Source organism: Panthera pardus, unplaced genomic scaffold, assembly GCF_024362965.1.
Source record: "Panthera pardus isolate Hobbes unplaced genomic scaffold, ASM2436296v1 HiC_scaffold_24, whole genome shotgun sequence".
Classification (NCBI taxonomy): Eukaryota; Metazoa; Chordata; class Mammalia; order Carnivora; family Felidae; genus Panthera; species Panthera pardus.
In genome coordinates this window covers 51,570,949-51,583,184 of record NW_026526810.1, presented here as the reverse complement: position 1 = coordinate 51,583,184, position 12,236 = coordinate 51,570,949, and the positions used below count along the sequence as shown (strand labels likewise).

Here is a 12,236-nt window from a genome sequence, read left to right as displayed (position 1 = left end):
ACAATGTAAGCACTACATAAGTGTTTGTTGAATAATAATTTTTAAGAAGTTAAAGCAAATACAGAATATTTTTCTTTGGATTGCCTGCTTTGGAGGATAATTACACTTTGGTTTGTGGATTAACGTGTACTTTTTAGTGGAGCCTCACTGCCTTATTATCCCCAAGATGTTCTTATTTGGTAGAGCTTGCTTTATGGAGGTGATCCTTTCTTGACTTCAGAGGGAATTTAGGAATTATTTAATAAATTATGAATGTCCTTCTATTTCCTTAATAGTCATTTTATGTTAATGAGCTATTTACAGATTTTGCTGCCTTGTAAAATGAAAAAAATATATATATATTTAGTTTTCAGGTTGTTATTCTATATCAGATTTGACTAGGTAATTTCATCATACTTTATAAATACTGTACATGCAAATAGGTTGTCAGTAGAAATTTGAATTCTGGTTAGAATAGCTATACTGAAAGTGGACTCTAGTTAATGTAAATAATAGTTCAGTGTAAGAAAAATGCAATATTCCAAAAGTCCTGTAAAATTCTGAATAATGTGAAGGCACAGTATTAAAATTTGATTAAAAGCATGAATTAATAAAACCAACAAACTCCTCCGTATATTTATAGAAGACTTTGGAAGTAAAGACTCCTTCCTATACATTACTATTATTATTATTATTATTATTATTATTACTATTATTATTATTATTATTATTATTTTGATATAGGATAAACAGTTGCTATCCGTATTCTACTGAGAAGGTAACTAAAGGTCTAAAGAGGTTTAGAAACTAGATCAGGTTTGTTAAGGGACTGAGCCAGAACTAGAATTCAGTGTTTTTATTCCTAGAGCTTTGCTCTTACCTTCTCTTTATAATTTTTCATTTAAAAGTCTTCCAACATACCTACTTTCAATAACTTTCCTGTTAAATTTTTAGGAATTCTCTTTTGTATAGCTGCTTTTCCCACTCCTCTGTGGTGATTAAGTCTTCATTTAATTACTGAAGTCATGAAAGATGTATTTATAGCCATAAGGTGATATCCCATAACATGGATTCTAAGGAGAACTTTCTGGAGAGGTGCCAGTGATCATTTTCCTGTTTAAAACCAAAGATAATTTTTTAAAGTCCAACAAGTTCTATGTTAAGATATTAGCATTTTTTCAAAATACAGATGTGATTACGGATACAATTTCAGCCTCTGCCTGTAACAGATCTGGGGTTATCTTATCACAGCTAGTGGATTACACTATTAAAGATACAAGAGGGGCGCCTGGGTGGCTCAGTCGGTTAAGCGTCCGACTTCGGCTCAGGTCACGATCTTGAGGTCCGTGAGTTCGAGCCCCGCGTCAGGCTCTGTGCTGACTGCTCAGAGCCTGGAGCCTGTTTCAGATTCTGCGTCTCCCTGTCTCTCTGACCCTCCCCCGTTCATGCTCTGTCTCTGTCTCAAAAATAAATAAACGTTAAAAAAAAAAAAATTAAAAAAAAAAAAAGATACAAGATAATTTTGTTGGCCTATGATGCAAAATTGTTGCCTGCAATTCTAAATGAGAATTTCTGTAAGTTTAATAGGAAAGTTATTGAAAGGAAAGAAAAAGTTGTGTTATTTGGCATTTTTAAAAATGAATAAATAAAGAAGAAATAAGAACACATCATTATGTAAAATACACAGTACATATATCACATAGCATTTTTCTTGAACAAAATTTTACCATAGGATATACTACAGAAGTTAAGGGTAGCAAACCTATCAAATCTAAAAGACAGATTTCAGAAAGCTATAGTATACATGTGAATTGGGATTCTGACTCTTGAAATATATAAAATTATATTTATATATAACTCATATAACTCTTTAAATTATATAAAATTATATTTCTGGACAATTATGATAGTAACATCTCAATCTATCAAAAACTAAGCTATTGGGTAATTGTAACTGTGAACTATAAAGTATGAAAAATCATTTTTCAAGGCTGTGGAAGAATAAAAGAAGAAAAAAATAAGAAAACCAAACAAAGAAAAAAAGAAAAAAAACAAGGCTCTGGAGGAGCTAACAGATGTCATTAAAAGCCATATACTAGAAAGAAAGTCTCTTTGCTTTGATTAAATTACTTTTCATTCTTGTTCTAACAATTTTAATATTCTGAGCGGTCTTATTTCAAAACCTGTAGTTTGTAACAAAATTAGAAAAGGATTGCTACTGCGAGATAAACAGTAATGTGAAGTGGCAGATGATAGCCAAGAAGGACCCAGAAAAACCTGTCAATATCCAAATAAGTCAAACTCTAAAGAGTCATTTAATGTAGCTACTCAAAGTGACTTTGAGGATCTTACTAACAATATTATGTAATATTTTTTTTTTCTTTTTGGTAAAGAAGAAGTTAAATTTTGGTTAGTATATCATTTAAGAAGTTGCTGCTAAGCTCTTTGCAGAGGAGCAAAGAAATTCACTATAATGTTAAATATTGGGATTATGAGTAGCTTTTATTTTCCTATCTTTTATTTTCCAATTTTTATGTGATGAGTGTGGATTGATTTTGTAATTAGAAAAAAAGTTTTGGTTCTTAAGGGCATGAAAATGTATACAGAACTGTTTCTAAAACTTTTATTTTTAAATTTTATTTATTTATTTATTTTCATTGAAAGAGAGAGAGAGAGAGAGAGCAGGCAGGGAAGGGGCAGAAGGACAGGGAGGGAGACAATCCCAAGCAGGTTCCACACTCAGCGTGGAGCCTGATGGGGGTGGAGGTGGGGGGATCAATTCCACAACCATGAGATCATGACCTGAGCTGAAATCAAGAGTTGGATGCATAACGGACTGAGCCACCTAGGCACTCCAAAAACTAACTTATAGAACTAATTCATTTAGTAGAAATAATGTATTTTATATACAAGAACCAACTCCTCAATGTTTGTGGGTTCCTAAAGTTTGGCTAACTATATCTAGCTCTACTATCATCAAAAGATTTGTTAAATTAAGTAATCTTCCAATATATTAGAAGACTGGGAGACAGACTTTTCACTGTTTAGCCAAGCAACTAAGAAATAAAGCGCTATTTTAGAAGGTATAAAATAACAAATAGAAAACTACTGAGGCTTTATTTTACTGGTTTTCTGCAAGTGATTTTAAAAATAATATTCTTGATACATAATTATTTTCCTTACAGATGATGAGGAACGAGAACTTCAAATGGATCCTGCAGACTATGGAAAACAACGTTTCAATGACGTTCTTTAAGCCCTAAAGGAAAACTTCAGAAAACCTAAAGTGCTGTAAAATGGAATGATTTCTACTTTGTTGTTTCTGACTTTTGTTGTAAAGATCAGTTGTATCAGTTGTAAAGATACATTGAGATAGATTTAAGGAAAAATTTTAATGAAGAAATGTACCCATGTACATATGTGAACTTTTTCATATTGTATTATTAAAGCAGAGATTTTTTTTGTTATATTACAGTTGAGCCAAAAACAAAGTAAGCAAAACTGTAATCTTTGCATTTAAAATGAACTAATGTATATTTTACATTTTATTGAGCCTAATTCTTTCCACAAATGGACAAATAGTAAAAAATGGTTGTACGGTTTATATGTTGCACATAGCATAACCCCAGTGAGAACAGTTATTCAACTGAAAAACTTTTTATACACTAATATATTCTTGTTAGCCCAACAGGTGTTCTGTTCTATCTACCCCTCATCTCATGCTCTTCATGGAGTTATATCTAGTCACATAAAAGAGGGGTTGGAACCTGGAAGCCAAACACTGGGCAGCATGTGTGCAAAATCATTTCCCTACTCCTTTTATTTTACATGAGTGCTGATGTGTTTTGGCAGATTAACTTTTAGCTGAGGCCTGATGGAAGTTGAGGTAACCTGCAAAGACATAACAATATTTATGAGTTATACCTTACTTAGTTCATGAAATTGTGAAATGCATGATTGACAATATCTTTTCAATTTTTATTTTTTTCACATAATACTGGTACTGTTTAACGATAACCATCACTGGCTAAATTTTTTATATTTTCAGAGTCCAAGTTGGTGAAAATATTCATGATTTAAATGCCAGATTCTGAAAGAAGCTAAATCAACTTCAAAATGAATCTGCAATCAGCATTTCAAAGCTTCTCTGGTAGTTTTAGTGATCTTATTTGACTAGAATTTTTCAGAAGTACTATAAGGAGTTTTAACAGATTTTTATTAACACACAAATAAGTAGAAGTGCAGTGAGGTCTACAACTGTTTTATTAAAATAGCTTAAGAGTTTGTAATAAAGATGAAGAATCTTTGTAATTAATATGTTAAGAACCCATAAGCCTCATATTTGCTAGACTTACAGAATTATTTTAAATGCATTTGTCTTTTTTGACACTATTCTGGAGAATGCTTAAGCTAGTTAATCCCTGTTTTCAGATTTAAATCTTTTAAATCTTATCCACCCCAAAATAAAAGGTTTTGATCACAAGGAGACATTTAAGGTTGTTAACTCTGTTTTTCAGAAGGACTACTGTTAATTGCATATAAACATGAAATGTTTTTTTCCCCCTTGTGCTCAGGTTCTAGTCAAAATTCAAACTTACAGAGGTAAAAAAAGCTGTTCATTTATTAGAAGTGCAAAAATTCTTAGACTTCAGTTTGAAATTATTTAATGACCAGGAAAAGATATAGTGATTTACTAAAATTGTTATTTCTACCAAATCAAAATGGCAATTTATGCCTTTGCTGAGTTATCAGGCCTATAATGAATAGGTATAATAGTTCACAGAATTTTTTAAAATGGAGTTAAAGGGAATTGATGTACACCTTTTGGGCATTAGAGTGGGAAGATGAATCTAAAACATACTTCTAGTAATACTTTATATTTAATACTGTAAAATCTTTACAAATGAAAACCATGAAATTTCCTGCCTTAGTTCCTTTGTCATAAGAACAATCACTTAATTATATGGTAGCTATTACTTATATAGCAAAATTTCTTCAATTAGCAGTCTAGACATTTTATAAACTGAGAGATCTTGGACCAATTGATAATGTTTCTGACTGTATTAACATTTTAGTGCTATAAAATACTATGTGAATCTTAAAATTCTGACATTCTACAGTCTGTATTAGACATGCTGGTTTTTATAATATTTTACTTCTGCCTTAAGATTTAGGTTTTTTAAATGTATTTTTGCCCGGAATTAAGTGTTAATTTGATGGAAACTCTGCTTTTAAAATCATCACTTAACTGGGTTCTAATAAATTAAAATTAAACTTGTTTTACTATTTTTCTGATTCTGACACATATACACACATCACACTCATGTGATGCAAATAGTTACACTTTAACACTAAAATTTGAGCAAATTTAGAATTCATTTTAGGCTAAGCTAAACTAGACTGCAGAAAAATTTATATTAGGGTTGTTTACCGTAGTGCTAGTGTAACAAATACTGAATGCTTCCTATGTGCCCAGCATTATCTTATGTAATAAGAATACTGTAGTGGGTAAGATAGACCAGGTTTCTGTTCTCATGGAGCTTACATTCAAGTTGGACCAGTCCGACAATATACAAGTAAACACAAGAACCAGCTAATTTTAAATAGTGATAAGAACTATTAAAAATAAAACAAAGTTCCAAGGTTTCAAGGTCTCTTAAGTTTCCAAATAATAAGGTTTTCAACTTAACTGAAACATAATTATGAGGCTAGAATATCATGAGAGAAATGAGGCTGAAGAGGTATGGAAAGGGTAGGGTAGGTAGAACCTTTTAAGTTCAGGTCACTTGCTACCGACCCATAAAGAGAAAATATAAAATCCAAAATATACATGGAGGGATGATTCTAAGGAAAATGTGAATACAACTTCAACATCGTTTCTAAAATATGTTCCTTTATTTTAAAAAATCTTAAGATTGTGTTCCTTTTTGACTTGTCCTTTATACACCTGTAAACATAAAATTTGCTAGAATATGAGGACAGAGAATCTATAAAACAAAACAAAACAAAAACTGTGTAGTTATGAGGGGGATAGTCACTTGTCATAATGGCTAGCCTTGGAAACTTCTGTTCCCTCACATGTCTGACCCCATGGCTTCAATAAGACAATCAAACCATGTGATGTTATTTAATACATTTCCAAAGTCTAGGTTATTCAGTCTTCACATAAATATTCAGTTCTAATTGGGCTATATCTAATTCCTTTTAAGACTCTCCTCACTAAGGGTTCCAAATGAAAATTCAAACAACTGTCCCAGAAAGAAAAAGGGGAAATTTAATGGTTCATGTAAATAAACTGCAAAAAGGGCAGAAGTCAGCTGGACTTGAGGATAATTGTATTGACACAAGGACTTAAACGCTGCCAACTTTGTTTCACTAACTCCCATTTCTGCTTCTCTCTACTTGCTACTTTTCTTTCACTCAGACTAGCTCTCCCCTCAAAACTCTAACCAAGACTTCCAGCAGGTCACATTTTCTTAGTTTTGCCACCTGAGAACAGCTGCTCTTCTTTCCTTAATTCCACTCCAAAAAATATGAGGGAAGGGAGATTTTTGTTTCTGACTATGATTAATTTGACTAGCCCTTTCTGAATTAGTGGTAACTATAAAACCGGACAAGATGTAAGTGACTGTTTGGGGGCAGCAAAAAACTTAAGCTTCTGAAATAAGGGAAACTTAAGCAGTTGAGCCCCACAGTCACCCAGCTTCCTATGGGTGTAAAAAAGCTGAACTGAGACGACAGAGATCATAGTGGGGAGCAGCTGAAGCAGTTGGAAATCAATTGGGTGGACATCAGAGAAGAGGGAGCTATCTATACAGAGAGGTAGCCCCAGAAATCCTTATAAGGGTGCCCACAAGTTCATGGCTGAGGGCTGGACTGTACATAATTAGAGCAAAACCACCTGATGCTTACCCCATAGCAGTTGCCACAGAGTTGAGAATGGAACGTAGATACCAGAGGTCAAGAAGTGTTGCCATAAAGGGCGCCTGGGTGGCTCAGTCGGTTAAGTGTCCGACTTCAGCTCAGGTCATGGTCTTATGGTTCGTGAGTTTGAGCCCCACATGGGTTCTGTGCTGACAGCTCAGAGCTCGGATTCTGTCTCCCTCTCTCTCTGCCCCTCCCCCACTCACACTCTGTCTCTCTGTTTCTCTCTCTCTCTCAAAAATAAATAAAAACATTAAAAAATTAATTTAAAAAAGTGTTGGCATGAAAGCAGTGCTACAGGACACTAGGTTTCTGGGCCTGTCAAGGTGGAGTTCTGTAACAATTGTGGCATCCAGATAAACGATTAGAAAGGTTGCAACTTGGGAGTAAAGACCATGCCCTCGAGTAAGACCTACCCTAGGTCTGCCCTAACAAGCTCTGACAAGATTGTAAGGGGAGATAAAGTATGAAGATTGAGTCCTGTCAAGTTAGAACTTAATGAAACTCCTTCGGCTTCTCATAGATATGAACTAACAAAGCATAAAACCAAGCCTATATTAGTTTAAGGTAACTACTCAGTAACTGAAGAATCTGCTAAAATAAGAATCATCACTTTTCAGAAGATAACAATCAAGAATCTATACAACATATACACAATGTCTAGTTTTCAATAAAAAATTATCAGACATACAAAGACTTGAAATGTGATCTATAGTTAAAAAAATTAGATGGCTGTTGTTATTTGTTATATTGTTATTTGTTAATGCAGGTATTAAAAGTGTTTACTGTACTGTATGTTAACTAACTTGAATTTAAATTTTAAAACATTAAATTAAAAAGTCCTAAAAAAAAAGTATGTTTAAAGATTAAATGAAAATGCTTTAAGTGAACAGATAGAGGATCTCAGCACAGAAATGAAAATTATAGAAAACCTAATGGAAATTCTAGAACTGTGAAGTATAATAACTGAAATGAAACATTCATTGGATGGGTTTAATTGCAAATTGCAAATAGCAGTAGAATGAATTTGAAGACATACAAATGTAGTTGTACTATAAGTATTTGAAAATGGAAGGTTGAAATGTTGAGAGACTAAGAAATGTGGATTTGGGATTCATTCAATATTTATTGAGTGCTCCAGACACCCCCTAACACATAAGCCTAAAGATTCAATCATGAAAGAACAATGATCATTCTTTTAATTTCTTATTGAGTACCTAATCTGTATAGAGAGCTGTTTTGAGTACTACAATGTCTCTGCCTTCATGGAACTTACATAAATACCAGAGGGAGAGATCATTATTTTCTATACTCATAGTGATAAATGCTTTAAGAAAAATAAATCAGAATAAAGGAATAGTGATGGAGGGGTGCTATTTTTAGATAGGATGATCAGGGAGGGCCTTTCTGAAGAGGTGGTGTGAAAATAAGCCATGTGGATATCTTGTGCAACACTATCCAATACAAATATAATGCAGGATACCTATGTAATTTTGAATTTTCTAGTAACTACATTTTTTAAAAAACTGGTGAAATTTTGATATTTAACCAATATATCCAAAATATTACCATTTTAATATGTAATCAATATAGAACACTACTAATGAGATAGAGATATTTTATATTTTCTTTTGTGCTAAATCTCAAATCTAGTGTGTATTTTACATTTACAGCACATCTCAATACGGACATTAAGTTGTCATTGGAAATATTTGGTATTTGGCATTCATAAAATTTATATTTGAGTTAATACATTCACATACTCATGTTCCAAGTATACTTAAAAGTTTTATAATAACTAAACCAAATATTAATTTTTTTCAATATACTTCACTCTTTAGGGCAGTTTCAGGTTCATAACTAAATTAAGTAGGAAGTAGAAAATCCCAACATATCATACACACACACACACACACACACACACACACACACACACAGCTTCCGTGCCATCAACATCCTGTACCAGTGTAGAATTATTTGTTAAAATTGATAAACCAACACTGTGTATACATCATTATCAACCAAAGTCAGTTTACATTAAGATTCACATTTTGTATTGTACCTTCTATGGGTTTGGACAAATGTATAATGACATGTATCTACCGTTATAATATGCAGAACAGTTTCACTGCCTTAAAAATCCCGAGTTTTCCACTTGTTCCTCTTTCCTTATCCCGAAATCCCTGGCAGCCACTGACCTTTTTACTGTCATCATAGTTTTATCTTTTCCAGAACGTCCTATGATTATAATCATACAGCATATAGCCTTTGCAGATTGGCTTCTTTCACTTAGTAATATTCATTTAAGATTACCCCTTATCTTTACATCACTTGATAGCTCACTTCTTTTTAGCTGATTAATACTCCATTGTATGACTATGTTGCAGTTTATGCATTCCCCCATTGAAGGACATCTTGATTCTTCCAACTTTTGGCAATTATGAATAAAGTTGCTATAGACATTCATGTGTAGATTTTTGTGTGGACACAAGCTCAACTCCTTTGGGGAATACCAAGGGGCAATTTTTTTTTATTGTAGCAAAACTACCATGGTACATTTACATGCAAAGTACAATTCAGTGCCATTAAGTACATTACAATGTTGTGCAACCATTACCACTAACTGGTTCTAGAACTATTTCATCACCCCAGCTGGAAGCTCTGTTAAGCAGTCACTCAGGTATTAATTTTAAATTTTGTTAATTAAAATTAAATAAAGTTAAAAATTAATTTCCTCAGTTGCACTACCACATTTCAAGTGCTCAGTCCACCCATGGCTTGTGGTTAGTGGCTATTGAATAACACAGGTCTAAGGGAAAAGAAGTAGAGGCAGAGAAATAACAAAAACAAAGTCCTTGATACAGGAATATACTTTTTCAGAGAATGGTTAATTAGCCAGTAGGATGGGAATACAAATAGCAAGAGGTAGGGAATGTAGTCATGAGGTAGCCAAGAGTGAGCTAATGAAGGGCTTTGCATGTTATAGTGAAGACTTTAGATTTTATTTTAAGGGTGTTGAAAAATTTATAAAGAGGTTTAAAATGATCACCTTGGCTGTGTTTTGGAAAGATTGATGGAGGTTCAAGAATGGAGCAGGAAGACTTATAGTATTCCAGGTCAGAGATGACGGTCCTTGAACTAGGGGAGATAGCTGAGGTGGTAAGTGTTTGGATTCAAGATATACTTTCAAGGTTTAATTTATTGCACTTACAGTGGATTGGATGAAATATAAGAGAATTATATTCTATCCAGTGGAGAATACTAAGAGAGAAACAGGTTTGAGAGTTTAGTTTTGACCATGTTAAGTTTCAGATGATCATTGCCATCAAGTGAATGCAATATTAAAGTACAATGGCAGTTCTGATACTATTTCAATGTTTATTATGAATATTGCTTTCTTAGTTGTAGTATGAGAGTGATAAAAATATGCCTCATAGGGGCACCTGGGTGGCTCGGTTCATTAAGTGTGTGACTCTTGATCTCAGCTCTTGATCTCAGGGTCATGAGTTCAAGTCCCACATTGGGTTCCATGCTGGGTGTGAAGCCTATTCAAAAATATCTCATAGGGGGGTGCCTGGGTGGCTCAGTCCGTTAAGCATCCAACTTCGGCTCAGGTCATGATCTCGCAGTTCGTGGGTTAGATCCCTGCATTGGGCTCTGTGCTGAGAGCACAGAGCCTGGAGCCTACTTTGAGTTCTGTGTCTCCCTCTCTCTCTGCCCCTTCCCTGCTCACACTGTCTTTCTCTGTCTCAAAAATAAATAAACATTAAAAAAAATTTTTTTAATATCTCATAGAGATAGAATTAATGTAAGACTGGATTGTGAAGTGCATGACTTATATATCAGATAAAAGGTAATAAGGGATTTGCTGAAGGATTTTGTTAAATATCCAAGATGCTTCTATCACATTAGTTAGTGAACACCTTATTTCATTAATATTTTTAGATAGCAGTAATTTTGTATAGTTTAGAAAGCATGCATGCCACTAAGTTTTTGCATTAAGTTTTTTTTCCTGTGGCTACTGCTTTGTGTATAAATATACCTGACTTTTTTTAAGTTCATATTTTGAAACCCTTATTTTATTCTAAAATCTTGGACAAAGTTTTTACTGAAACTTAATGACATTACGAACTGTCATTTATAAATGAATAAATAATCTCATTTGACTTTCACAACAATCCACTTAGATATTGCAGGAGAGTCTAGTAGAAACTATTAGATGTAAACGATGAAAGTTAAAATCAGAACATAATCGTTATCCTCTGAAAAAATGTTAAAATGTTAAATAAATTGCAAAAGCATTTAGGCTTGCTACCAGCAAACTTTCTAAACTTAACAGGAAACAGTAGGATGTGGTATAATGAACAGAAGGACAGCTTGCTTGAGTCCTGATTGTATTTCTTACTACTGGATTATCTTTGGAAAGGGTGACTGTTTTTTCCTTTGTTCTCCCTTCCTCCTACCTTAAAAAAAAAATTTCAGCGTCTTCAGGTGAAGACTTGCGGGGTGGGGAGGGGTGGGGGGGGGAGCTCTAATATCACTTATTCACAGGGTTGTTGGGAAAATCAAAATGCATATAAAAGCACTTTGTAAATGGCATATTTAAGTTTTAGAAGAGCGAACACTGGTAGTTATTACTATTGATAATTTTTTTCAGAAATATTCCCAATTTTTACCTGATTTAAAAATTATGTTGGTAATCAGTTGAAGTAATTGTTTAACCTATATGGTTTTCCATGATATACACTGGATAATCAGTAACTGTTGATTTCCAGTTAGTTTTTCAGGAATCTATTATTTGTGCACTAATACCAGTTCTGCTCGCTGATACACCACTGGCTGTCAGTAAACATCGCATTCAGAGCATTCTTGTAATCGGAAGATATCGGGTGCAAATGAACTCTGAGCTCTGGCAAGATCTGCAGTATGTAAGGCATTCAGGAGACAACTCACCTGCTCCACACTTTGAAACAACCAGATTCACAAGGGTTCTCTGCTTACCTCGCAGCCTCATCTCTCTCCACTTTCTTCCCCTCAACTCCTCTATCCCCAGCGCACAGAAGCACTACTCTAACTACTCAACACAATCTCATTTTTGGATTTTTTCCATCTGTTTACCTAGGCACTCTTCCTTTGTAACATCAACTCTTCAGGTCATCTCATGAAAGCCTTCCCACACCCCGTTTGTACGCCTGTCAAGAACTCCTTGTGGTCATTTTAGCACATTGTATTTAAATTGTTTACTTGTCTTTCTTCTTCAGACCGTGAACTCTGAGAAGGCAGGGTTCACGTCTACCTTGTATCCCTCGCATTCTAGTATGGTCTTCACACGT

At 33.9% G+C, this 12,236-nt stretch overlaps 1 protein-coding gene across 3 annotated transcripts in view; it reads left to right on the top strand.

Annotated features, from left to right (window-relative positions):
* Window positions 1-5,257, top strand: part of GOLM2 (golgi membrane protein 2) — a 108,786-nt gene extending 103,529 nt beyond the window's left edge. For all 3 annotated transcript variants that reach the window (XM_019442279.2, XM_019442278.2, XM_019442280.2), the window contains one exon: window positions 3,165-5,257. In XM_019442279.2, the coding sequence (XP_019297824.1) occupies window positions 3,165-3,235 (71 nt within the window). In that variant the 3' untranslated portion in view covers window positions 3,236-5,257. The remainder of the gene's footprint in view (window positions 1-3,164) is intronic.
* The last annotated feature ends 6,979 nt before the right edge of the window (window positions 5,258-12,236 follow it).